This window comes from Dendrobium catenatum, unplaced genomic scaffold, assembly GCF_001605985.2.
Source record: "Dendrobium catenatum unplaced genomic scaffold, ASM160598v2 fragScaff_scaffold_1481, whole genome shotgun sequence".
NCBI classification, from domain to species: Eukaryota; Viridiplantae; Streptophyta; class Magnoliopsida; order Asparagales; family Orchidaceae; genus Dendrobium; species Dendrobium catenatum.
Genome location: NW_021319943.1, coordinates 67998 through 90481, shown reverse-complemented (window position 1 = coordinate 90481; position 22484 = coordinate 67998). Strand labels below are relative to the sequence as shown.

The 22484-nt window shown below is 35.2% G+C and overlaps 1 protein-coding gene across 1 annotated transcript; it reads left to right on the top strand.

Moving 5' to 3' along the window:
• The first annotated feature begins 6392 nt into the window (after nt 1–6392).
• LOC110115543 (alpha-galactosidase 3) lies at nt 6393–21932 on the top strand. The gene is made up of 15 exons (XM_020848810.2): nt 6393–6621; nt 6875–6933; nt 12408–12464; nt 12553–12587; nt 14243–14346; nt 14595–14667; nt 14794–14852; nt 14931–14996; nt 15075–15158; nt 15242–15306; nt 15404–15486; nt 19847–19937; nt 20071–20129; nt 20193–20333; nt 21643–21932. The coding sequence occupies exons 1-15, from the start codon at nt 6437–6439 to the stop codon at nt 21748–21750; spliced, it is 1269 nt and encodes a 422-aa protein (XP_020704469.1). The 5' UTR covers nt 6393–6436; the 3' UTR covers nt 21751–21932.
• The last annotated feature ends 552 nt before the right edge of the window (nt 21933–22484 follow it).

The following is a 22484-nucleotide window of genomic DNA, read 5'->3' as shown; positions in this document are numbered from 1 at the left end:
TTAAAATGATGTGACTAAGCACAAAAAAGATAGCGTTATGTAAGATCAATCTATATAATCATCTCCTAAAGTTTAATGATCAACTTATATATGCTTTTTCGGAGTCTTTTTTACACATGCTAGCCTTTGTATGCCACCGCAAACATCGACCTTCTGATGACCCTGTTAGGAGATTATATGTATTAGATTCGGCATTTATTAAGAGACGTAGAGATAGACCTAAAAAGACTTGATTAGAAAGTATTGAAAATGACTTTTTATCATATTTAAATGAGAATTTGACTTTTAATAGAACACAATAAAGAAAAAAGGATTCATGTATCTGAACCTATGAAGTGGGATAAAGAATTATTGTTGTTGAGTGACCTGTCATACATAATAATAATAATAATAATAATAAATAAAAGCTCCACTGAAATCTACAATCTGCAACATATAGTGTCCTCCAACTCTTATAGTCTTCAAAGCAAACAATGCACCTTTAGAATTTTAGCACATTACTAAGTGCTAAATTAAAGCTTTTTATGGCCATGTATGATGATCAAATTGGAGCCTTCAATCCCCCACTAGCAAAGCATACTACTCTTAATCTTAGACCACTCTCTGTGTTTTACCGAACAAAGCACCTCGTGAATACCACTTATACCAACAATGCATTAATCATTGTTGTGCTAAGCAATTGAAAGAGTGTATTAAGATTCTATGCAACGAACTTCCCAAGATAAGTTTGGAAGAGTGTTATTCATTGAGAAGAGGTTTCTGTGTAGAAAATGATGCTATTATGAAAATCAGGGATAGAAAATGATGCTACAGTGCATCATACAAGTATGATTTTCATCTTATTGCACAATCAGTAAGCTAGCAAAGCTTAAATAAAAATATCAATCTTTAAGTTGTAGAAAATATCTTCTCTGGGAAGTCAATACAATATGAAATTCAAACGTAGTAGATGTTCTCTAGTTAAGTTGATACAAGATGAAGTCAAAATCTAAAGGTTTTCGGACGACGTCGAGGGCCGTCCTTGTATTTGTGAGAATGGAATTCCATGATTAATGTATAAGTGAGTTGTATAAGATCAATGTATATGCAAGTTACTACTATCTATGTTTCATTCAAAAGAACAGTCAAGTCAAATTCATGTTAATGATAGAAAACTACATCATACCTGGATTAAAATTAACATAATTTTCATCTTTAGCACCCTCATCAATATTTCAAATGTAATTTATACTAGCACAAGGCACCTCAAGAAATTGCTTTGAAATAAGATTCAATGAGAAAAACTTAAAATTAAAGATCTTTATGTCATCCTTATGTTTAGCCTAGTCTTCTGCCTTGATGCACTTCTCTAACTTCAATCTTTGATGAACAACTAGTACTGGCCAACTTAGGCTAAATCACATGCATAATTGTTCAACTCAATCTAGTAGATCTAGGTCTGTCTTGGTTTACCTAATTTATCAAACTAATTCATGTTGTAATTCTAACCATGTTCATATCAACTTTTGATTAAAAAACTCTACATTTATCTAAGTCATGTTATGTTCAGGTGATTCACATTCACCTGAGCATTTTCTTTTTATCTAATTAAATCATATTTGTTTAGATGAATTATGTAATTGTTTAATTAAGTCATCTTTGTTTTAACACTCCATAAATGTACTATAAATATGCTTTATTTATCTATGTATTTAGATAAATATCTTTACAAACCAAGTTTTTCTAGGGATCCCATATCCTTCGACCCACCATCTTAACAAGCAACTTCCATATCTTATTGAGGGTCAAGCTATTATTCGCTTCTCCAGCCGCCTCTACTAGGGTTTCGTTTTGCTGGGCTGTTCCGGGTATTTCCCCGCCCCGCGGGGCTTCCCTTCCGCCGATCTCCTGGATTACGGGAAGTTTTTTTCTTTCCTGTGTTCTCCTATTGTTTTGGTGTTTATTTTGGTTGGTTTTCTCCGGCGGTGCCGGTATGACGCTTACACTACAGGAAAAACGTCATTTTCCGGTGGCCATTTCATCGAAAAAATCCACCAAATATGTCGGAAATTAACATTTCCGGCGGATTTCCGACGAAAATTATTTCGCCGGTAAAACACATGTCGGAAAAGGCCTTCCAGCGGAGAATAATTCGCCGAAAATGTTTCCGGCGAATTTCCGACGAATTTTTCGCTGGAAAAATATTTCCGACGGATTGTTTTTGCGCCGTAAAGTAAAGAAAAAAAAAATTTCAACCTGATCGGACCCGCCTAGCTAAGCCCACCCGCTACTCCAACATTCAGCTCAGCACTAGCAGCCGCCCGAAATTCGCCCAACCGCGAATCGGTAGACCCAGCCCAGGCGTGGATCGCCAAGCCCAGCAACCCGAAGTAGGCAGCCCGCGCGAAATGTCTCTTGCGGGGTTCGAACCCCCGCCCTGCTCCCGCACGCGTAAGGCCTTGCGCCATCTAACATCTGGTCATCAAAGGAAAACTGTTAAGTTTGCTACTTTATTTTATTTAAATCATAACTTAAAAATATAAAAAATAATTTATTTTTTAAATATAAAATGAATAATTTAATTTAATAATGAATTATTAAATTAGTTAATTTAATTTCACAATAAATTATTATATTATTTAACTTAATTTAACAAAATAAATAATTGAATATTTTTATTATAATTTAAGTTTTAATTTAAATCATTTAATTTTTTTGTTTTTAAATAATTAAATTATAATTTATTTTATTTTATTATAATTTAATTTTTTTTTTAAATATTAAAATATTTAATTTCATAATAAGTTATTTAAATAATTTTTTAAAATTTTAAAAAATTTAATTTATGTTGGAAATTCGTCGGAAATTCCGCCGGAAATTTTGTCGGAAAAAATCCGTCGGAAATGCAATCAAATAATATGCCGGAAATTTGACAAAAATTTTCCGTCTGAAATCCGCCGGAATTTGTGACGAATTTACTTTCGCCGGAAATTCCGCCAGAATTGAGATGTTTTCCTGTAGTGCTAGTAAACTTAGGGACCCTGGTTTTTTGGGGGTGTTTCTCATTCTCAGTCTTTTTTAGAGGCGCTTGTTGGTTCTACTCCTTAGTATCCAGATCTTCGGACTTCTACGTTTCGTGGTTTGCCCTCTTTATGGATTTCCGACCATGAAATCAAAGATTTAGCTACTCCCTTTCAATTCTCGTTAGTAGGTTTCTTCCCTTCTAAGAGACCTGCTCTTGACTCTATTCAGAAATTTTTCTTTAATTTGAAGCTTAATGGTGAAGTTTCTGTTACTTTGTTGGGTCCCTCTCACATTTTGATCAAGTTATCTAATGATCTAGATTACTGTAGGGTGTTTTGTCACCGATCCTACCTTGTGTTTAATTGCTATATAAAATTAACGAAATGGTCGTCTTGCTTGGATATAGGTGTTGAGTCGCCTATAATTCCGATTTGAATTTCGTTTCCACGTCTTCGTCCCCACTTCTTCACCCCTTGGATTCACTATGGGCTTGGTGAGATTTTTGGAAAGCCTTTGAAAATTGATGAAGCAATCTCTGTTGGTTCCCGACCTTCAAATGCTCGTGTTTTAGTCGAACTTGATATAATGAAATCTTATCCTCAGCAAGTTTGGTTAGGCTCTGAAACTTTAGGTTATGTCCAGGAGGTTGTGTTAGATGAATTTCCCCATTTCTGTGCTTCCTGTAAATGTATTGGTCATGCTCCGGATAAATGACGTCTTGTTTCGGTTGGCATTCCTAATGATTCTTCTAACCCGAGCGCTAATTCAATTCCCCTCTGTGTTGAAAATGTTGATAATGTCGTTGCTCCTTATGTGTTGGAGGTTTTGGGAAGTGGTATTGCTAATCCTGGTGTTGTAGTTGTTGCCTTGTCCCCTGTTGGTTCACCGGTTTTAACTCCTGTTGTTGTGGGGTCTCCGCCCCGTTGGCTGGTGGGAGTTCTGTTGTGTTGGGGGGATGCCGCTGTGTCTGCTGCTGAGGAAGGGGTGTTTGGGGATTTTCAGACCCCCCAACTTTCTCGGGCTGTTGTTAGTAATAGCGATGGTATGGGTTGTGCTCTTAACGCTTGTCCTGTTTTGGCTGAGCTCGATCCCTCGTCTGCTCCGTGTTTGTTGTTGTCTCATAATGTGGATGTTTTGGATGTCGAGGCTTCGGGTAGGTTTGGCTCGCTTGTGAGTTGTAATGAGGATTGTGGAGGGTTGGATAATGTTGTTTCTCCTGATTTGGGTGTCCAGGCTTCGGGTAAGTCTGCCTCGCCTATGAGCCTTAATGAGGATTGTGGAGGGGTGGATAATATTGCTGGAAAAGGAATGATGGTCTGCTCTAATTCTTTTGTTAATGTGCCTGTGAATTTGATCAACACCCAAGCACTGGTGTATCATGTGGGTGATAATTCAGGAATGGATGTTAGGACTCATCTTGATTGGTTGCAATGTACGTCTGAATTTGAATCCGATTCTGATTCCTCTTCGGATAATTGTGGTGGCTCTGACCCTGGACATGATTTTAAACTGGTTCATGATAGACCTGTCCTCTTTGTTGCCTCTCGTGGGAGGCTTCGTGGGAGGGGTAGGAGAGGAAGATAGTCCCTTTTTTTCAGTGATTGTTCCCTATTGTTTCATCTGGATTGGTTATCTGGTTTTTTGGTCGTTTTGGTGGATCGTCTGATTGTTGGGCTATGATATGGCTAGGGCTCGTTTCCTCGTCGTCTTAGCTGGTGGCAACCTCTTGTGATGTTCTCATACTTGGTTGGATCGATTGGTGCGCTTTCTTCGAGCAATTATTAGGTCCTTTCACTGGATGTAGAGGAAGGTTCGGTTTTAGGCAAAAATAGGTCAAAAAGTGCAAATACCGAGTTTTTCAAAAAACTCGGTATTTTTTCAAAAAACTCGGTATTTGCACTTTTTTAGACAAAACCGAACCTTCCTCTAGGTCCTTGCACCGGACCAAAGAAAAATCCGCTTTCTTCACCATATTGGATGGTCCATGCGAGACTTCGGGGAAGCTGGAAGCCTCGGCCGATTACTAAGCCCTCATTTGGATTTCATTTTGTCCTTTTTATTGTTTTTTGTTTTTGAGCTTTTCCTCTTTATCTTGTGTACTCCTTTTTGAATCTAATATAATGATTTTTTTGTTTAGAAAAAAAAAACTTCCATATCTTATTTAAGAAGATCAATTTTTTTTCTTAGATAATCCTCTTAATTTCTATTTCAAACACGCTAAATTCATTTATACACTTACTCTTACCTAATGAGTTGCATCCGCATAGACAACTCATATATTTATCCAAATATACCAAATTTAGCTTGTAGATCTTCTTATATTTTAAGTTCTCCAAATTTATTTAAATATATAAATGATGATAGTTATTTTCAAATAATGGTCTTAAATGAATATACAGATTTAAAATTATATATACCTATTTAATTTTCAAAAGAAATTAAAAAAAAAGTACTTTTCAAAATATAAAAAACCTTCCCAAAAAAATTAAAATTATTTTCAAAATTAATGGATAGAGATGACACGGACTTAAGTTATTTAAAGTCTTAAATATTTTCATATCTAAATTCTTAATATTTTTTATTTTTATAATGCTCTAATATTTAAATTACAAAAAAAAAATATCAATAACAATTTATCTAAACTGAAATACATCTTAGATTTGTAAATGCCTAAGAATTTCACAATATGTGTGTAAATCCCCCTTTATTAATTGTTGATTTATTGTTAAATATAGCATCACAATTCTTTTCACTAAAAAATATGAAGCTCTATTTTGTTTGTTTTTATTTGATTAATTATTTCTTATATGGAGTTCCAAATGATCTATGCATGAGCTAACTTATTGATTGAAGAAAAATATAAATAATTGGTGTCAATAAAGAAGAGCTTTAACAAGGGAGAGATTAATAAATTGATATATTTGCTAAAAATTAAATTTAATTTCCCTGTTCAAAGTGATACAATACTCATAGAATATCCTAAAAAATTGACTATTATATTGTATTTATATACTATTATCACTTACAAAAATTTCTCATCTTATGACTTTCAATAAGCTTGATAGAAAAATAAGCTTTATCTCAAATTTTTATCAAAACAAATTTTAATTTATATAAGAAATTTCTTCTTAAGCTTAAAATCATTTATGATATTCCATATATTTTATATTACAATAATATCATGAGATATCAAATTTAAATTTAACTCAACCAAAGAAATCTTTATTAGGGCATCAAAATAATTTACCATATATATTTTTTTAATTTTGTAATGTAATCATCATATATATGATCATTACTAAATTAGTATACACTACCTACCGGTGACAACAGCGTCAAATCTGGATAAGCCCCATCACCCAGAGGGCATAACGGATCGAGAAACTCCGGTCTGATTCTTTTTGCCTTCTCCTGTCTGTCGAGGTAGACTGCAATGAGAATAACCTCTCTTATCCTCTTCATCTTCGCCATCTTCGCCATTTCTCCAGTGATCGCGGGCACAATCACTCCTCCCACTGACGATACTCAGAACTCCAAATCCAGAAACCAACTCTTCGACACTTCTAACTATGGAAAGCTTCAGCTTAGCAACGGCTTAGCCTTAACTCCTCAGATGGGGTTCGTCTCTTATCTTCGGTTTTTAGAATGTTTTAAGTTTAAATGTTCTTTCTTCATGCTGGGCGGCGATTTTCACTTTGATTTACTTGATTACTCAGCATTTTGTTCTTGCCTATTTATGGTTCTATGGTTATTTTGTCGAATTCGGCGTTTACTTAACCAGTTTTGTTTATCCAAAAAGCCTTGCTCTTGAAGTTTCGGGGCGGGGTTTGTTTGCTCTTTTAACTTTTTTTTTTGTTCATGATGGAGGCAGATGGAATAGCTGGAATTTTTTTGCTTGCCAAATCAATGAGACAGTAATTAAGGAGACAGGTATGTTCAATGAGATTTGTTGTTTTTATTTTATTTTATTTTATTTATTTTCGTTTGGTTAGGAATTCATTTGATTTTTTTGTTTATCTCTATGAACGCGCGTAGGGCGGCCTACGTGTTATGCGTTCAATGAATTGCAGTTTTTCTTTACAGGAAATATAAAAGATTAGATTTATGGTTTATTTGGCTTACTAAACTTTTTAATATTATTTTGAAGCCTAGCATTTAGGGCGGATTTGGGCGAAATCCAGCCAAACGGCCTAAAATGCAAAACCAAATCTCACGGCAAATGAAAGCCGACGTAGAGGGAAAATTTCACCTTTGCGTGCTAAATACCAGATTTCCGAAATCATGTTTTTTGCCGGATTTGCGATATCCATTGGCTCAAGAGGAAGAGTATGCTCGTTAAATCCGTTGTATAACCAAACAGTCACACGATATTTAATAGGATTTATCATGAATTTTAACAAACAATTTTTATTATTAAGGCCCCTTAGGATTTTCGAAATCCGGATTTAGAGGATTTACGAAATCCTACTTAAATCGAATCCTGGGTGCTACCAAACAACCCCTAAAAAGATGTGAGATGAGCAGAGAATGAGAGTGTTGATTCATATTTTTAAAAATAAAGGTGATGCACAAGATTGTGCGAATTATAAAGGAATTAAGTTAATATGTCATACTTTAAAACTATGAGAGAGTGTTGTGGATCATAGGTTGCGGCGTGATACTAATGGATCATAGATCTACTATAGAAGCTATGCATTTATTAAGAGGTTTGATGGAGAAGTATAGAGAGATTAAGGAGGATCAACATATGATATTTATTGCGTTAGAAAAAGCATTTGATAAAAGTTCCAAGAGAAGTGCTACGTAGAGCTATAGAAAAGAAATGTGTTAATAATGCTTATGTTCAAGTCATGAAGGATGTGTATGTAGGAGATGTGTCTTGTGTTCAAACACAAGGTGGTTTGACCATGTATTTTCCTATTTCAGTTGGATTACATCAAGGATCAGCCATAAGCCCATATCTTTTTTGCTTTAGTCATGGATGTTCTCACTAGATATTTGCAAGAGGTTGTACTCTGGTGTATACTTTTTACTGCTGATATTCTTCTTATTGATAAGACTAGAGAGGGAGTTGAAGATAAACCTGAATTATGGAGGTCAACCTTCGAGTCTAAAGGCTTTCATTTGAGTAGATATAAAACTGAATATATAGAGTATAGTTTTAATATTAATAGTTCTTGTGGGTGGATTGTGATTTTGGGTGATCAAGTCATTAATAAGAGTACACATTTTAGATATCTTGGATCCATTATTCAGGGTGATAGTGAAATAGATGGGGACATTATTAGTAGAATTTAAGTTGGATGGTTGAAGTGGAGGAATGCATTAGGCTTGTTGTGTGATAGAATAGTCCCCCTCAAACTTAAGGGAAAATTCTATAAGATAGTGGTTAGACCTGCAATGCTTTATGGTGCAGAATGTCGGCCATTAAAAGAGAAGCATAATATTAAGTTAAGTGTTGTAGAGATGAGGATGATTAGGTGGATGAGTGGCTTTACTCAAATAGGATACGAAATGAGCATATACGTGAAAAGTTTGGAGTTGCTCCTGTGGAAGATAAGACTAAAGATAGTTGCCTTAGATGGTTTGGTAACATAAAATGATGACCTTCCGATGACCCGGTTAGGTAAGTAGATGTATTAGATTTGACTTATGTTAAAAAAGGTAGAGGTAGACTTAAAAAGACTTGGTTAGAAAATATTAGAAATGACATTTCTTTATTAGATTTAAATGAGAATTTAACTTTTAACATGTCATAATGGAGAAAAAAGATTCATATAGCCGAACCCATTTAATGAGATAATGGCTTGATGTTGTTGTTGTAGTAGATTTATGTTTTATTTAAGGTTTGAACAATGTCTTTGCCAAGTCCCAAGTCATAGATGAGAAAAATGGAGGGTGCATTAGGTAGTCAACAACCAGTGTAACTTGTCGAATAATCATAATATGAATCCTTTATTGCGTTGTGTTAATGTTATGGCGTTTTTTTGGCAGTGACATGCTGGATACAGTGAGTAGTGTGCAAGGGCTATTGCTCCGGCACCTGTGTGTCATTTTAAAATTTAAATAGGCAAGGGTTCCCACATAATGTATGTATGTGGGGCAAAGAAGCTAATATGTAAAACTAAAATTATGATAAGAACTTGGAATAGAGGTTTTCTTATAAGCAAATTAATGAAATTAATATATATTTAAATATTTTATACATTCTTAGAGAAAAGGCTAAGGATATTATTAGTTTAGGATTAAAATTATAATATACTGGTAGGAGTAGTACTAGAAATGGTTTAGGTGTGATTATAAGAGTTTAAAGGTTAATGTTATAAAAAATAATATAATTGGAGATAGAATTATAATTTTAAAGATTATTGTTGATGCTAAGATTACTAATATTATAAGTACTTATGCTCCTCAAGTATGTTTGGATATGTGTTCAAAATAAACATTTTGGAATGACTTAGAATATTTAATACAAAAGATATCTCTTGAAGAAATAATTTTTATTGAAGGAGATTTAAATGGACATGTTGGTAGAGAGTTAAATTATCTTAAAAGTATTCATGGTAGCTATAGGTTTGAAGTGATTAATGAAGGTAAGACTATTTTAGATTTTGTAATTGCTAATACTTAATTTAAGAATAGAGATGAGCATCTCATCATTTATAAGAATGGATATAATAAAACTCATATTGATTATTTTTCTTATAAGAAAAATAGATCATTTAGATTTCAAATATTGCAAAGTTATTTTAAGTGAAAGTTTATGTACTGACATCGCTTATTATTTTTGGACTTTAAAATGAAGTGTATAATATAAAATATAAAATAAAATGATGAGATGACTTAAAATAATGGCAGTGTCCAACAAGACCACCTTTATTAGCTAATAATTCCAAGACACCTTTCTTCCAGATCTACATTTTTTACTCCTTGGGTAATCTCACCTACTCCTTCAGTGTTTTGGGGCTCTACTGATGGGGACATCAGATTTCGACACGTGTACCATCATTGGAGACGCAGATCGACGGCTACGATCCAGAGTCTTTATTTCTGATTTATTTGCATCTTATGTTATGAGTGTATTTTCTTTTGTTTTCCTAGTTTGCCCCTGAGGGCATTGTTTCACTTATGTAGCCCTGAGGGCGTTTATGTCATTTCAATTATGTTTATTTTGGGCCTCCTTATATGAGGTATCATGCATTGTAATAGATTTAGTTTTTTATGAATGAAAATTTACGTTTCATGTTCTCTTTGTGAGTGCAAATCTCCTCGATCTCTTAGTGAGTTCGTAGGAGAACTAGATCTCTTTGTGAGTTCTAGGTTTTCTTGTTCTTCTAATTTTTCATTTATTTCTCTTGATCACTTCGTCTTCGTGGAGATTTGGGTTGAAGCATTTGTGGAGAGTGGAATTCACGTTTGAATCCCAAAATTTCCTCTGCCACTTCCCCTCCCTTGTTCACTGCCGCCGTCCCTCCCTGGCTTGCCCAGGCCGCCGGCCTGCAGCCCCTTTCAGCCGACCAGCAGCCACCGCCCAGCCCCCATGTCGCTTGAAATTAAGAACTCTCCAATTTCGGAAATCTGAATTAAATTTCAGATTTTAAGTTTTTCCCCCCATAGCTCCACCCGCCCCTATACCCCTCTCCAACCCGTGACCCCCCTCCCTCCACTTGCTCACGGCTTGCTCTCTCATTTCCCCTCTTTGTCTTCCCTACTAGATCCCACCATGCATGGCGGACCCCGAATTTGAATGGGGACTTGTGTTCGATGCCCACAGTAATCTCGACATCCTACGATCGCCATTCTTCAATGCGGGATTTGACTCCGATGACGACACCGTTGGAGCTTACTTGGATTGGATCCTCCCCACCCTCGTGCACGTCATCGACAGACAAAGTCTATACTACGAGTGGACCATCGACGTCCGACCTTCCATGCCACCTCCACATCCTACGCCTTCCTCTCCATCACTACGGATTGCCTGCATCGTCTACCTCAGAATGGTCTCATTCCTTGTGTGGTTCTTCTTCCTCCGACAACCCTAGACATAGAAGAGTGAGCTTAAGCCTCAAGGTGAGACGATCGCTTTGTTAACTTCCGGATTCTAGTTGGCTTTTCATTGTCATTACTTTTAATTGACATCGTTATTTTATTGATCTTGCTAATTTAGTTGTAACAACTTGCCTAGACTTGGTTGAAATCTAAGATCTTTTTTTTTAAGTATCAATTGTGAGAAGCATCAAGATTGTACTATCATTACTTTAACAAACTTATATTAATTTTCTAAGATTCAATTCCTGGTTTCACATCATCTACCCTCTTCTCCAATTTCTCAACTCCAGTGGTGATCTCTCCAACTTCATCTTCATCCTCAACTCTAGACTTCCTAGGATCAGATTCCTCAAACACTACATGAGTAGTCTCCCCTCCCCCCCACACACACAAAACAAATATAAAATTCCAGTGCTCGAGCCTATGATTCTCTCTCCTCCTGAAGTTTCAAATAGAAATGAAAATTTTGATTCCTTAAGATTTATGCTTCTAAACCAAAAACTAAATTGAAAGTAAATCAAATTTATTGCATAAGTTTGGTTTGTTTTTAATAATGTCGATCTAATTTTTGTTTTAGGTTTGATTAATCAACTTGATTTGGTTTGATTTTAAATATTGGTCGGTTTGAAACCAAACCGAACGATGTATACGCCTAGTAAAAACCCTTATTGGAAAATTTTAGGTTACAAGAATCTATCACTAAAGGATGGGTTCACAAAAAACTCTCCACAAGTAGTTCGGGTTATAAGAAATTATTGTAGCAAGGTCTAGATCACATAAAACCCTGTAGATTATCATACGCTAATTTGAGTTGGTTGTGATCCCCTTCTAGTGAGGATCTTGGTTAGCAAAACTCCTCTTTAGTTTGTGATATCAAAACTCTGTCCAATTTATCTATTTAATGCTCGGTTCAAATATTCATGAACTTAAAACCAACATACTATAAAAGAAGGTAAAAATGGGATTCACCAAGTTCAACAAAATCATGAGAATACACTGAAAGAAGATATGCAAAACATCTCTGTGCATCTTTACAATCCTACTTGACAGCCTATCTAGGGAATGTTGGCAGACACCAGAAGAGCACAGGTTTCCCTGCATGCCACAAGGCAAAGAGGAAGCCTATGCAGCATGGATTGTTTCAGGGCTGCAGTGGCCATGTGCAGCCTAGTAGTCTTGAGTGGGGTTGTACTTATATTCATACTCTTATAGGGGCAATTTTTGTGCATTATTTCATGTTTCGGGTTGTCTGTGAACGTGCATCATTTCATATTGTATAATTAAGTTCTATTTGGGCAATTCTTGTTACTTCTTTCAAAGCTGTAATGTTGATCTTCTTTCTTTTATATGGGCAGCTGATGCACTGATCTCAACTGGCCTGGCTGATTTAGGCTACAGGTATGTTAATATAGGTAAGTTCTATAAGAGATATTATTGATTTTTTAAAATATAGATTCATATGCTACTTTTTTTAATATTTTAATTTATCTATCCTAACAGATGACTGCTGGTCTTCACTATTGCGCAATTTAAAGGTTTGTTGCATCTCACTATTAATTACTCTTTTAACATCTCATTTTTCGGTGTGTCATGAAAAAATAAATAAATGAATTTGTACTACTGATGCTTCTTTTGGTAATGGCATTTGGTTTGGGAGTTCAATCATTTTTCTAAATGTGGAATGTAATTTCTAGTTGAAAGAGGAAAGAAGGCTTCTTCGGACTCTTCTTTGCTTATTGTGAATTGTTACATGTGGGATTCAAAAGTAGCTAAAACTTGTGTCACCATATCCCAATATCTAGCGAGGGTTGAATGTGTATGGTTGATTCATTCTTGTTTGATATCTTAGGTACTTGATTTAACAAATTTTTATTAATGATTGACCTTTATTGCCAATGTTTAGCTATTTGACATCTATCTACTTCAAAAAATAGGAGCAAATATGTTACATAGCGCTTGACTATTTTATCAGGGATCTGTGGATAATTAGGTGTAAACCCTAATCCTACCTTAGTTCATTTATTATGTGAACAAATTAGTGTTTTGAAAGGTGTTCTATTCATATGTTATATTCACATATAGCTTTCTAAATAAATTTTGTGCCAAATACACTAAATATTTGTTGTTTAATGTTTTCCTTGGGAAAAAGTTGGATATTGTATCCAAAAATACTACTCTGCGTAGTTCATTTAGACATTATTATGATAATATCTCCGAATGCAGTCAAGTGATATATGTTGTTATATAATGCAGCATTCACAAGACAATTAATACATATTATTTGATTTAAATATTCTTCCAACTATGTAATGATTGCTGAGTGTTTTAATTTGTGGTTGCAATTTTGAACTATGTTTTTCATTGGGTGTATTTGTATCTATGCTAGTGTATAGTCTAGAAAATTTTATTTATTAGATATGTATTTGCGACTATCACAAACTCACACTTGTGATATTTCTTTTTATTTTGGTATCTTTTTTAGGACTTGCATATCTCTACTTGTGCATACTTTATATTCGCTTTGAGGAGGTAGCTTGTTTATGGTTCATAGAATTCATTTTTTACCAAACTTACAACAACAACAACAACAAGCCTTTATCCCACTATGTGGGGTCGCTACATGAATCCTTTTTCTCCATTGGAGCCTGTTAAAAGTTAAATTCTCATTTAAATCTAATAAAGAAAGGTCATTTCTAATATTTTCTAACCAAGTATTTTTAGGTTTACCTCTACTTTTTTTAACATTAGTCAAATCTAATACAACTACTTTCCTAACCGGGTCATCGGAAGGCCGCCATTTTATGTGACCAAACCATCTAAGACGACTCTCTAATCTTATCTTCCACTAGAGCTACTCCAACCTTTTCATTTATATGCTCATTTCGTATCATGTCTTTAAGAGTAAAGCCACTCATCCACCTGAGCATCCTCATCTTTGCTACACTTAACTTAATTTTCTGCAATTTGAGATTCTTTTTTACCAAACTTATGAAGGATTTAATTTACAAATTTTGATGATTCAATCCCTTGATAAAAAGGATCTTTATGATTTTTGTAAGTGAACCCTCTTCATACTACTTTTCATTAGCATGCATTTGTAAGTCATCATCATCATTAGACTTCTCCCAACTATTTGAAATTCCTCAATTCATTTGACATTATTCTTTTGTAAATTTAATTTATTGTACAGGGTGAGCTTGTACCTGATAAAAAGGCTTTTCCTTCTGGCATTAAAGCCCTTGCAGACTATGTACATGAAAAAGGCCTCAAGCTTGGTATTTACTCTGATGCTGGGTAAGGCCTCAGACTTGACATTTTTCTTCAGCATTAAAGCACTTGCAGACCATATACATGTGTAGTGCACCTGCTATAGCATTATCATGGCTAACCTAATTATTTACAAAGAGAATTAAGGAGGAAAAAAGGAAAACTGTCGATTAATGATGTAGCTCTATTAAAGTTTTTTAGCTAATACTCATTTTAAGAGGTTAATCTGTATAACTTAACCTATCTGACATTCTAGGATGTGCTTGAAAATTCAGGGCTTTTACATGTCAAGTTCGACCTGGCTCTCTCTTCCATGAGGAAGACGATGCAAAGATTTTTGCTTCTTGGGTAAGATTTGTGATTCTTGATGCCAAATAATTAAAACTTATGCATAAATGTTTAAGTTTTTTCACTCATTTTTTTCCTCTTTCTACCTGATAAATGTTTCATTTTATATCTTTTTATTTTTTATAGGGTATTGACTACTTAAAATATGATAATTGTTTCAATTTGGGGATCAAACCTGAGAAACGGTGCTATCTCATCTTAATGCTTCAATATTAATGCAATTTTGATCTTCAATTCTAATTTTTATTGGCCATCAATTTCAGTTATCCTCCCATGCGTGATGCCTTAAACGCAACTGAACGGGTTATTTTCTATTCCATTTGTGAATGGTAATAATTTTTTCTTATAATTCTGCATGTCAACTTTCTATGATGGCGTAGAAGTATTTACTCTACTTTTCCTCGCAGGGGAGAAGATGATCCAGCCTTATGGGCTGGCAAGGTTGGTAATAGTTGGAGGACAACAGATGACATAACTGATACATGGGATAGGTGAGGATTTTTCTCTTTATCTTATTCGTTATGAATGATGTTCATTTGTATGAGATTTTAATTGTGAATTCTTACATATTTAGTATGACTGCCATTGCTGACATCAATGACAAATGGGCATCATATGCCGGGCCAGGTGGATGGAATGGTAAGCTAGTGCTCCTAAATTGTTTATGAACTTCCTTTGCGATCATGATTATTTGTTGTTATTATGTGATTTTAATGAATGGCATTGTTCTTGTCAGACCCTGATATGCTAGAAGTTGGTAATGATGGGATGAACTATTCAGAGTATCGATCGCATTTCAGTATCTGGGCTTTGATGAAGGTGCTTGTTTATTTGGGAAAAAATTATATCAGGACCTTTTCATGCAAAATTTGTATCGGGATGGGTTTGATGGGTGACATCTATTCGTTAATAAAAAATAAAAAATAAAAAAAAAAACTTAGAATGTAATTTATACACATTTGAACTAAAGAACTAAAGAAAATTGAAGACATCTATTAAAAAAATATACGTACAATTTTATTCTTTTTCTTTTTTAACGAAAATATCTTCTTCATTTTTTCTTACTGGGGAGCACATGTTATTTATCCACACATACTAATTCCATTTTTTCTTACTTGGGTTCATCATTTTTCAGGCCTCCATGTTATCAAAATGATAAAATCAGATACCGTTACAGCGCATTTGATACTGCTATGTTTTCACTTGTCATGATTTGAACATAATTGATTTATTCTTGTACATGCTGATATGCCCTATTGCCCGCAGTTCATGACATGGGGCCATTCCCTCACTTCATGAATGTGGAAGTACTCATATAAGCCCCTCCCATGGTGTAGGGGTGTCAATATTTGACCCGACCCGAAAACCCGACCCGAAAATTTCGGGTTCGGGCAGGGGCGGAACCACGCCCAGTCCAGGGGGGCAATTGCCCCCCCCTAAAAAAATTAAAATCTGTATTAAAGGAAGACTTTTTTAGTAAATTGCTCCTTCAGTAGGTAAAAAGTTGCCCTAAACGTTATTTTTGGCATTTCCGCCCCATTCATTTTGCTCGAGACTCCGCCGTGCGCCCTAGGTTCTCTTCTCTCCGCTCGACGCTAGAATCCCGTCGGCCGTGGTGAGCTCATCAATCGGCATCACTGCTTGTGGTTTTTCTCTTCGCTCATCAATCGCTTGCTCACTTGGATTTGGAGGAGGCGAGAACTTCATTTTTCTTCGGCATCTCTGCGCTCAGCCACTCACGCTCTGCAGGCTCCGGTAAGTCCAGCTGCTCCCTTTTTATTATCATGAAATAAGCCATAGAATGGTAAAAGGCATAAGCCCTAAGGCACGCGTAGTCTTGATCTCCCTTGCAACTTTCCTCTGATCTTTAGCACTGATCTTGATCTGTAGAGAGAATAGCTAGGGAATTTAACATAAGTAGTAATAGAAAACTACTGCAAAAGCCCTAATTAGCATTTACCTGACTTCTTTTGATGATAATTCCTGCTTCGGTTAAAAATTTTGAGATTTTTCTGAAGCTTGAAAATGAGAACATCGCCAGAAACATTGTTAGCAGACAATCCATGCACTCCAAGTTGAGTTATATGCCAATATCTCAACTTGATTTCGAGTGAATATGGCTTGGTCAAAATGTGATTCAAGCTGATTCAATATATTTATATGCATATTTGTAGTTAAACAGCAAACTTAGTGATTAAATTCTAATACGACACATACAATGGTGCTAATGAAGGGAAGACTAAAGAGAGGTATTAATGCTTCATTTTAGGTGTAAATGTGGAATGTCAGATATATGATATGCATGTGAACCTAGAATGGAATTGAAGATTTTACTAACAATATCATAATTATTTTAGTATTTGTTTTGTTTGCACATTGTGTTTGATCTTGATATAAATATTTTGATTAACAGTTGCTCATTTTTTATAATTAAATTTCATTATAGGATAAAATAAATGGAACATTATTTAAAGAGAAAAGAGCGAATATAAGTTAATATTAACAATCTCCCAGCAGATCCAGGACCCCGACTTCCTATTTGGAGTTATGATGTAAATGATAGAGATAAGATTCGAAGATCATATCTATTGAAGGAACCCCATCAACCAAGAAGTCATCAATTTTCCCAAACTTTATATGGTAATATTGAAAAAGATGTGTTTGATTTTATTCCCAATAAAGATGTAATCCAATATTATGAAAAAATGCAAAATAGATTGATAAAATTGTAATGATTTTTAATTTATCTATCGTATTGGAATACAAGATTTCACTTTGAATTATGTCCTCATTTTATTTTTATTTTTAATATTTTTCTATAATAAGAAAATTTCCCCCCCCCCTAAGATGAAAGGCTGGTTCCGCCCCTGGGTTCGGGTCAACTCGAATCCGAACCGGGTCAGGTTCGGGTTAGGGATTTCGACCCGTTTGTAAAACCGGGTCGGGTTCGGGTTGACCCGGAAACCCGAAATCAACCCGGTTTGACCCGTTTTTAATTAATTTAGGAGGGTTTTAATGGATTTTTATGAAATAAGTAAATGATATTGGATGATAGGGGGTGTCAATATTTCACCTGACCCGAAAACTCGACCCGAAAATTTTTGGTTTGGGTCAACTCGAACGGGTTAGGGATTTCGACCCGTTTGTAAAATCAGGGGTCGGGTTCAGGTTGACATGGAAATCCAAAATCAACCCGGTTTGATCCGTTTTTAATTAATTTAGGTGGGTTTTAATGGATTTTTATGAAATAAGTAAATAAGATTTCAAAATATTATAAATATTATTGCTCAAATTAAATTAATCTTAATTTATTTTAAATTAATTGAAGTAAATCTTACATCAATTTAAGATTTAGATTTAAATAAATTGAATTAAATAAAAAAAATTAATAAAATATACTCGAATCGAGTCGGGTTCGGGTTGACCCGGACCCGAAGCGGGTCGGGTTCGGGTTCGGAAAACCGACCCGTTTGCAAAAACGGGTCGGGTTCGGGGGTCGAACAGTGTCGGGTCAATTTCGGGTATGACCCAAACCCGACTCGTGACCTGGTTTTGACATCCCTACCATGGTGTTGCTCTGGCTGACCTTTTCCCTCTAATGTTTCTCCTTCACCCTTTGTGCAAGCTCCATCATCTCCCTCAAACCTCTAGGTCTCAACATCCTGAGCTCTGCTCGTATGTTTTCCTTAAGGCCTTTCATGAAATTTCCTTCCACTCTTTTGTAGAAACTCCCCTCAGTATTCCTAACAATAGTTCAAATATCTATCGATATTCTATAATAGTCCCCTCTTGTGTTAAGGCATAAAACTGCTCGTGGAGGTCCCCTTCCCCGAATGGCTCAGAAACATTCTAATAAGCAATCTTTGAATTCTCCCCACGAATAGATAGGATATCTGGCCTCCCTCCACTGAAATCAAGCAAGGGATTTCCCCTCCAAGCATAGACCCGTTGCCATGATTTCTCTCCTTCTATCAGCCCATTGATAGCAAAGTAGCACTCTATTCGATACACCAAAACCTGAGCTCTTCCCCTTCAAAGACCGGCATTTTTAACTTCCTTGATTTGGCCTTCATACCCCAATAGTTTCTTTCTCCATTAGTTCCACCCATGAAGTGATGGTATGATTCCTCCTTGGCTGATTTGGACCACATGGTTTTGCCAATCATCGCTTCCTCCAACCCATGGTCCCTCATGCATGGGTGGCTCCAAAAGGCTTCAACCTCCCCTCTCTTTGCAGCCCCTTCTTTGGGATACCTTGATGCACCTTCCATTGGAGCCTATGGGATGGTTCTTGAGGGAAAAAAATACTACTTTATCATTGTCTTCCTGAAGTTTCTTTCCTTTTGGATTAGCCCTTGGACTAGCCAGTGAAGCCTTTGAATCATCATGCCTTACATGTTCTCGAATTGGTTTTCCCTTTGGGTTTCCATGGATGACAATATTCCTTCCATTCCGGAATTTTTTTCCTCCATTCCGGCCTTGAATTGTTCTCTCTCCTTGCAAGGCCTCCATCTTTTTTGCTGATATTCACTGATCTAGGTTCCAAATTGAAAAAAAAGGGCAAAAAACAGCAATGAACGGTCTTCAATCAGCAAAGAGAAGGAATTATGCAGCCGATTTCAACAAGGAGAACTGCGACTTTGGTCCAGGACACGACTTTGATAGCAATTTGATATGCCTTTAATGTGAAATCAGTGAGGAACACAATAAAAATTGCAGGAAGTTGAGAGTCGATTGATGATTCTTGTATTAATTCTTCAACAACAAAGCAAGATACAATGATCTACATTTAGAGAAGTAGGTCGCCTTTCCCACTTAACCTAGACGCTGTTAGGAAGCCTTCAAAGAAAGAAAAGTACAGAAGAAAATTAAATCACATAATAATCAAAACAAACCCTAGAATCAACTATAAATAGGCTATCCTATTTCCCGCCAAAACTGATTTCTTTCATTACAAAACTTCCTCTCAAATTTGAATTCAGTTAGGAAATATTTTCCTAATTAATTTCTCTCCCTCTCCTAATATAATGATTTAAAGGCTTGCTGGGCCCCACAAGAAGAGCCGAATCCAGCTATTTGGAATATATTTTCAACTTTGATTTCTTGGGGAAGTTATGGCAAACTTATCTATTGTTTTTTTTTTTTCCCTTTGCCTTATCAAGGACATATTCTTTTATAGGCTCCTCTTTTGATTGGCTGTGATGTAAGAAATATGAGTGCTGAAACAGTGGAAATCTTGAGTAATAAGGAGGTCATTGCGGTGAATCAAGGTAGTTCTTGAACTTTCTAGTCTTTTTTTTTCCTTATATAGAACTTTCTAGTCTTAATTTGTAAGAAAATGCAGATTAAATTCTGCTGATTACAGCATATTTAGTTGTCAGATAATTTCTGAATTTTCTATAGATCCTCTTGGTGTTCAAGGGAGAAAGGTCTCAGTTACAGGCAATAATAACTGCAGTCAGGTTTGGATTGATTTTAAAATCTTATTATTGTTCAATGCTATATATCAAATTATTAAATTTCAGGTATGGGCTGGACCGCTATCGGGTGAGCGCACGGTTGTAGCATTGTGGAATCGATGTTCAGATGCTGCCAAAATCACTGCCAAATGGGAAATTCTTGGACTCGAGACATCCACCAGCTTCTCTGTAAGAGATCTATGGAAGGTACTTTTCATTATCTTAAAACAAATTTTATGAATTTTTTTTAAAAAAATAACATTCAGTAGCTCAGGATGGAAAAGTATTCTGTGCGGATTCTAGACATACAAAATCAATCGGATTGCTGAGTATTTGTTGCTTATTATTCGCAGTAAATACTTAGCAAATTCTCAGTTGAGTATTTGTTGAGTATTTGATGAGTACTTACTGTATTTTTTGCTAATGTTTTGCGTATTTGTTGCTTAGTTACTGTGTAATACATAGTAAATAACAACAAATACTAAACAATCCATACGATTCTATACTTCTGGAGTCCGCAACGAATAATTTCTCCCACTCTAATATCTTTCTGCAGATTAATTACAACTAATGAAAAACCATAGAAAATAATTTGATATTTTATGTGCTGAAACCTTTAGGCCAAGTAACCTTAGATTGCAATCTGGGAGAAGGAAGACTCTTCCTAGAATGTTATATTGTTATGTAGATATGTATGGTCATCATCTCGTACAGCTTGATATAGAAAAACTAACTTTTATTTTTGGGGAATTTACATACATATTATAGAATTCTTATTTTCTACTCTTTATATTCATTTATATACCTCTAATTTTTAAATAATATCAAAATATATGCATGAAATTTATATTTAAGTCTAGATAAATTAATATTAGGATTATTTATCTGTGCTTCAAAATTTGTGCTGCATTAATAAATATAAATATTTAATTGTTAGATATACAAATATACAAAAATTGTGGTATATATGTTAATTCCCCTTTAACTTTTTATTGAGGTGATTTTTAAGGATTCTTTGGCTCTCATCTATTATATAATATCATTGATGTCTTTAAATTAAAATCTAAAAAATGACATCAAAATTTCAGCCAAATCTACTAACAGTCAAATTAAATTATCACAAAAAAATATTAAAATCATATTTTGTTTTCATCATGGTTTTGAAAACCAGACTGGACCGGCCGGTTCGACTAGTTCAACCATGAACCGGTCCTCTTAAAAAACCTATATAGCATCAAACCGGTGAAAACCGGTTTGAACCGCCGGTTGAACCAGACAACCGTTGAACCCGGTGAACCGCCTGGTTCAATTAATATTAACAATATATTTAAATAATTTAATTTAATTTAATATAAAATATTTTTTTACGTCATCCGGTTCGACCTCGATTCGACCCCGGTTCGACCCGATCAAACCGGTCGAACGGTGAACCTCTCCTTCTTCCAGTTTGTTATCCGGCCCAGTTTTCAAAACATTGGTTTTCATAGATAACAATACATATTTGTTTTTATTGCAGCACGAGACTGTAGCGGATAATGTTTTTGGAAGCCTCGCAGCTTCAGTTGAACCTCACGACTGCAAGATGTATATTCTAAGCCCTTCTGTTTCTCGCACTTCTTATTAATGATGCTGTTCTGTATAAGCATAATATTATCATGGACATAAATCTTAGCAACTTTGATGCTTCACATAAGCATATTATTATCATGAAAATGCTTCCTTTTTCATGATTTAACTGTATTTTTCTAATCTTAAAAGCTGAGATCTGATATTTGGATCGCCGCGATGAACATTTGCAATTCGTCATCCCTACAGTATTCTACAAGTTATATGATAGCATTTTTTTTTTTTTTTTTGCATTGTAACCTGCAATATTAAGGCTTTGTTTAGAACGGCTTTCTTAGGGCATCTCCAACCGAACTTCAAACAATTGATTGACATCCCTCGCGAGCTCCAGCCGAACGGTAAAATTTTCGCTATTTGATTGCGGGTGAACAGTGGGCGTTGCACTGTTCATCTTCGCTATTTTTTTGTCTCTACCGAACTTGTAGAGGAAACGCATGAAAGAAGAGAGCGACCGTTACCTTCACAAAAGGGGGCAAGATGGAGTTCAAGTGGAGATGAATCACAGCATTTTTTAGCTTCACGGCATTTTGGAGTGAAAAATGAGATTTTCAGTTGGAGATGCCCTTACTGCTTTGTAAAGCTATTTTTTAGTTAAACAATATCTTAAAAGCAGAGAAAAAATGGCAGTCTAAAATTGTCTCAAATGAAGCCTTATATATATATTAACTGGCTGTCAATGTTTAACAAGTGTTATGAGAAGTAATGTGATATCCAATCTTAGGAAAAAAATTG

Bases quoted from the DNA above. Each gene is read 5' to 3' on its own strand.
- LOC110115543 (XM_020848810.2), top strand. From the start codon at position 6,437: ATGAGAATAACCTCTCTTATCCTCTTCATCTTCGCCATCTTCGCCATT. The intron at 6,622-6,874 runs GTTCGTCTCTTA...TGATGGAGGCAG, and splicing joins GCCTTAACTCCTCAGATGGG to ATGGAATAGCTGGAATTTTT. The intron at 20,130-20,192 runs GTTTGGATTGAT...ATTAAATTTCAG, and splicing joins GCAATAATAACTGCAGTCAG to GTATGGGCTGGACCGCTATC.